General features: G+C 41.0%; 1 protein-coding gene across 1 annotated transcript; it reads left to right on the forward strand.

Annotated features, from left to right (window-relative positions):
* The first annotated feature begins 1,208 nt into the window (after positions 1-1,208).
* On the forward strand, positions 1,209-1,970 carry LOC111404449. Its single transcript, XM_023033256.1, has 2 exons — positions 1,209-1,729; positions 1,874-1,970. Exons 1-2 carry the CDS (start codon positions 1,209-1,211, stop codon positions 1,968-1,970), a joined length of 618 nt encoding a protein of 205 aa, XP_022889024.1.
* Positions 1,971-6,000: the final 4,030 nt, after the last annotated feature.

The following is a 6,000-nucleotide window of genomic DNA, read 5'->3' on the forward strand; positions in this document are numbered from 1 at the left end:
CATTCCAAAAGTCCAGATACATGCGACTGGATTTTCACTATGAATAAGTTGGATCTTATCGAAAGGTAAATATTTCTTACCAAGAAAGAGTTGTACTCGAGAATTCGTCTACTTGCTTTGCGAGAGAAGTTTCAATTTTAGGTTAGCAGGTCAAGCCTAAAAATGTTAACCATTGTATGTGCGGACAATAATTGCAAGTGGATGTTACGTGTTTCGAGTGTCAAGCAGTCCGCCATCTTCATGATCTGCAAATTCAACAATGTGCACACATGTTCCATAGATTATCGCCGTAATGCACATCGACATGCCATTAGTTCCGTAATTACCGAGCAAATTATGGCGAAATTGGATAATACGTACGGATCGTATGATCATACCGCAATTGCTCGTGACATGAAACATGAGTTTGGTGTAAAAATTAGTTACCATCAAGCACGTAGGGGAAAGGTCGTTGCTTTACATATGCTACATGGTACACCGGGTGATAGCTTTCAAAAACTTTCTTCCTACTGTCATGTCCTAGAAGAGAGTAACTCGGGGACAATAACACACATCGAAGTATATTCTCGTAACAGGTTTCTCTACCTTTTCCTAGATTTCGGTGTAAGCATTCGGGGTTACCTGCACTACCTGAGGCCCGTTATTTGTGTTGACGATAGTCACTTGAAAGGTCCGTACAAAGGTACCCTTCTACTGGCAACTGCCTAAGACGCCAACAACAGATTTATCTGTTAGCGTGGGGGATCGTTGATGCCAAAACGAATAGATCGTGGATATGATTTTTATCAAATTTGAAAGATCTTATAGGTGACTCGGACGAATTGGTGTTTGTTTCGGACAGGAAAAATAGTATTGAAAACGCCATTGCCCACCTATTTCTTCGGACTCACCACGGGTGCTGTGTCTGACATATGGAAAAGAATTTAATCCAACGGTACAACAACGCAAGTTCAATATTTCTATTCAAAAGAGCCGCAAGAACTTACCGGACCGAAGAGTTTGAAAGACTTATGAGATAGCTTCATAGGGTAAGTGTAAAAGCGTACGCGTACTTAGAGCGAGCAGGTTTCCCATTTTGGTCACGGGCACTATTTGTTGACCAACGGTACAACATTTTGACCAACAACGATGCAGAATCTTTGAACTCAATGTTGAAACATGTCCGTTCGTTACCTATCACGTGCTTAGTGGAACACATTCGGCGTACTATGCAGAAGTGGTTTTATGAACGTCGAGCGAGTGTAATCGCATGCAGTACAGTTCTGTCACCAATGATGGAGAATGAGTTATGGACGACGTTCGAAGCAGGTCCTAGGCTGCGAGCGCATGGCTTGACAAATAACTTAACACAAGTTGAAATATCCAATGACACGGATATCATAGACTTCTTTGAAAATACGTGCACTTGTCGTGAGTTCCAACTGAATCGTATATCGTGCGTTCACGCAACCCGTGCTGCTTGTTTGAGAGATAAGTCATTGTATGATCTCTGCTCACTGTATTACACATCTGAGTATTGGAAGGGTGCCTATAGAGAAGCTATATATCCTATTTTACGTGAAGTGGACTGGAATGTTCCAGCTAAAATTACAGGTACTCTTATTATGCCCCCCAGTGTACGTCGTCCTCCAGGTAGACCACCTACCACACGGCTCAGAAAATGCACTCGCTGCGATGGATTTAGTTATAACCGGACCACATGTTCGAACCACACTGTACCACGTCCGATGTAAGTAGCATTTTGCACGTGAGTGATTGAAGTTGTAAGTGAAGTGCTCCCCCGATGTTGTTTGTATATGACAATGTAAATATTGTATTATTGTTTTCATTCTCTTACGTATAAACATTACTCTTTTTTTGTTCACAATTACAGTACGCAAATAGGCACAACGTACAGCATAACAGCCTCGAACCAAAAGAAAATTTTGTTGTGCATAACATTGTTGGCATTGTTGACACATGTAAATTGAATGTACGGAATACGAAATGTTCAACCATTATACATGTTTCCTTTCAAATGCATATTACGAATACATGACTTTTTGCACATAACACTGTCCGCATTGTTCACAAAGTACGTTGACTGTACACATGAGGTTGTGTTTGTTCACCCAAAATACATGTCATATGAATATTCATATTACATACATAGACAATTTGCCAGTAAACCCCGATAGTTCACCTGTCGTTCCCGACAGATGGTGCCTGCCATTCTCAACAGTTGTTCGATGCTCTGTTTAACATAATACAAAATACACATAACTTGCCCACGGGAGTTTCCTACATACTACAGAATTGGTACATACGTAACAAAATCCATCCCTTACAAAAAAGTACTATACATACCTACGTAGAAACCCACACACGCAATGAAGCTGGACTCTTCACTCAAAGCTAACACTTGAACCTTCTTCCCCACCGTCATTATCGTAGCTAATGACAATTACCTTAGGCGATGGAACGCAACCCTGCCCCCCATCCTCATGACATTCAACTTCGTCTGCATCCATAAATAAGACGACCCATTCAAGCACATTTGTCGAAGACTCACCTGCATCACTTGCAACTTCGTCCAGGTTCGGAAAGGGAATGACAGTGATGGTTCTCCTACCACCATTTGAACTCACTTCCTCATCGTACGAAGAAATTATGATGGGACATTCGACAAAGGCTCCTCAACTGCCAATAGTGAATTGCTTTCCGTGGATGATGCCATTGTTTTCATATGAAGAAACAGATTTCAAATACTGTGATACATTCCTGCTACAAGATGCCTCACAAAGAGTCTCATATATCTCACTTGAAGAGTGCAAGCCATGCTTTATACTGGAGGTATTTGAGGACATTTAAAGCAATTTAACAACCAACCACCATTTCATTTCTATTTAACACTTGATTGACCATTGGTGTGATGGTTAAGGGTGTAAGTGTACTTTAATGCAGTCCATAAATGGTGAGAATTATGAGTAAATTGTACTCATGTACAAGACCTGCAATGGCCACATTCCTGTAGTTGGATTGGCAATCAATTTGGAAGTTAAATTACTTTACTGAATTTTTGTAGTTCTTAGTCATAATTGAATACAATTTTGTACATTCTAAATCATATGAGTTGTATTAAAAATTGATAAAATTAATGTCCCTGCCAATGAAGATGAACATTGGGTGACACAACATGCCATTTCTCAAATAAACTTTAATTTGTACGAACAAACAAATTTATATTAAAACGCATGTTGAAAAAAATATACATTGGTTTTAATGTTGGGGCCAACGTAGCAAAGATAAAAACGAATTATTCATACTACGGTAATTCGAATTTGACAATAATCATTGTTCTCGATCCTTCGACCACGCTCCATTACACACAAAATCATTACATACCATGATTCATTTGTGCAGGTATAACACCTTCAACTCCAATGAAATTAAAATACAAAATACTACTACTTCAATTTAATTAGGGTACAAACAAATGTCCTGTCTCAATGTCCGTTCCACTTAACCATATCCCAATATGAAATTTAAGTAATCTCATTACCCCCATTGAGATCATTAACCACATCATATGGAATAGGGGTAATAGTCTCCACAGTTGCACCTTCACGCATAAACCCAGGTTTGGATCCATTTGGCTGTTTTTTGGTGCTACTCACTACACCTGTTGATTTAGACTCAGCCTTCATTTTTTTTTTACTCTTCATCGTTTTGCAAAAATTCGTCATCACACCTCGATGAATGCACATGATGAACTCAAAAATCAGCCCTCAGAATGAATTTGCTGCCTACCTGCATCAGGTGTCTGCTACAGTGAAATGACACAACAGAGAATGTTCGTAACTATCCTTCCAATCAACGTAAAAACCAAAAAATTTACTCACCCATGGAGTACGAAACGTGCATGCGATCCATTCATTTTAGTTGTGATGTTGATCTACCGTTTCACATTTCCTAGAACAATACATGCATTATTTTGTCAATGCATACACACAAAATAGACCGATAATATCATCCCATGCTTGCACTAAACATCTAATATCCCAAAACGATATGTACTCTACATAAGACAGTTTAACATGTAGTATATTTTATGAACAATACATGCATTATTTCGTCAATGCGTAGACACAAAATTGACCGACAATACCATCTCATGTTTGCACTAAACATTTATTATCTCAAAATGATATGTACTCTACATAAGACAGTTTAACGTGTAACAAATGGCTGAGCAAACGTATCCGTCCATAAAATAAACCAAATTAAAAGCATGTACTCGTTACAAAGAACGTATCTACTACTACAACACACCTTACCAAACAACTTGAACTCACTTATTTCTTTACTCTCTTTGCCCTTTCCCTCGTGTATGAAGTCCGAGTAGGTGGTGCAGGACGTCGAACACGAGTCAATCGCCGCCTGTTTGTGCTGGCCACATTGCCTCCATTTTTTGGTATGGTCACCTGTGCCGGCAACTCTGTGGCAGCGCTCATATAAACAATTTCAGCATTTTTGTGAAACAATTATGTGTGCAGGAGGCCACATATTCATGGAATCAGATTATTCAAGGAAAATAGGCACGTACCGTCCACCTCCGTGATGTTATAGGTTGATGAGCTTTCCTCATTCTCGTCGCTAGGGAGGGTGGAGACGGTCTCTCCTAGGTCTAGTTGAAAGTAAATTGGGTGAAATGGACAAACACAATATATGAATTATCATTTGCGTAGGGGGGAAGTGATTGGTAATAGAACCCAAATCACAGAAGTTGGAAAAAATTACGCACATACCATTCACCTACTGCATGTCACCTTCCTCTGCACGATCATCGTCCTGTGGGCTCCGTTCCTCTCCACCTTCCCCGTTTACTTGGAAGACAAAGAAAATATTAATGAAGGAGTGAATTTAAATACATATGCATATGACGAGATGAAATGACAGAAGTTGAAAAAAATTACGCACGTGCCGTTCACCTCCTACATTTCACCGTCGTCTGCATGGTCGTCGTCGTGCCGGCTCCGTTCGTCTCTTCCTTCCCCAAATACTCGAAAACAAAGAAAAAATTATTGAACGAGTGAAGTTGAATACATTTGCATATCACGAGATGAGATGACATAAAATACAAAAATTACGCACGTACCATTCACCTTCTGCTTTTCCGCCTCCTCTGCCTCGTTGTCGTCATGTGCACTCTGTTCGTCGCTGCCTTCCCATTCTAGCTGGAAAACAAAAAAAATTACTTGTCCACTTTGAAATTGAATACAGTTAGATATCACGAGATGAGATGACATCAAATACAAATATGTGTTACACATAACTAACTGACGTACCATTCACCTCCAAGTTCCCTGTAGGCGAAGGACGGCCACCGTCATCTAGGCACAGGTCCATGTCTCCTCCATCTACATCTAAGTAATTTAACAATTTAAAAAATACATTTGTAAGCGAACACATAGGAAAAATTACACAGCTCTGTAGACATGATGCAACTGGAAGTTATAGTAATATAAACTCATACTTTCATGGGGGTCGTTCCAAATGTTTGGCTCATTCATGACTGGAGCTACAGTGGAAGTGAAGGTGCCACCGAACGGGGGCACCAAGGTAGATATGAAGTCCCTCAGTTTGGCAAACTCCTCGGTCATGTGCTGCATGATTTCAAGCTTCACAGTCTGTAACCTCATCTTGAAGAGGATGCGCTGGTCATACAACATGCCCTCCACGTCGTCCCTCGTCACAGTTGGTCCACCATGCGTACCCTGTACCCCAGATGTGGACGGGACAACCATTGGAGTGGGTAACGCACCCGACTGTCGTCCCGAGGCATCCTTGTCGTCCTCGGTGTCACCAACACCGTCTCACTGGAGGCGTCGCGATCGCTATCTCCACTGTCATTAGCCTTAGACCTATCATCCCCGTTGCCCTCCTGTGTCTGACGGTCGTCGTTCGCGGATGTCTCATCGTCCTCGGCCCCTACACCGGACTCGTCGTCATGCTCGTCAC

The sequence above is a fragment of the Olea europaea genome, chromosome 11, assembly GCF_002742605.1.
Source record: "Olea europaea var. sylvestris chromosome 11, O_europaea_v1, whole genome shotgun sequence".
Lineage (NCBI taxonomy): Eukaryota > Viridiplantae > Streptophyta > Magnoliopsida > Lamiales > Oleaceae > Olea > Olea europaea.

What these genes read in the sequence shown, in the direction of transcription:
- LOC111404449 (XM_023033256.1), top strand. Translation starts at nt 1,209, where the DNA reads ATGCAGAAGTGGTTTTATGAACGTCGAGCGAGTGTAATCGCATGCAGT. An exon ending in CACACTGTACCACGTCCGAT is followed by an intron (nt 1,730 to 1,873) that starts GTAAGTAGCATT and finishes TCACAATTACAG; the next exon opens with TACGCAAATAGGCACAACGT.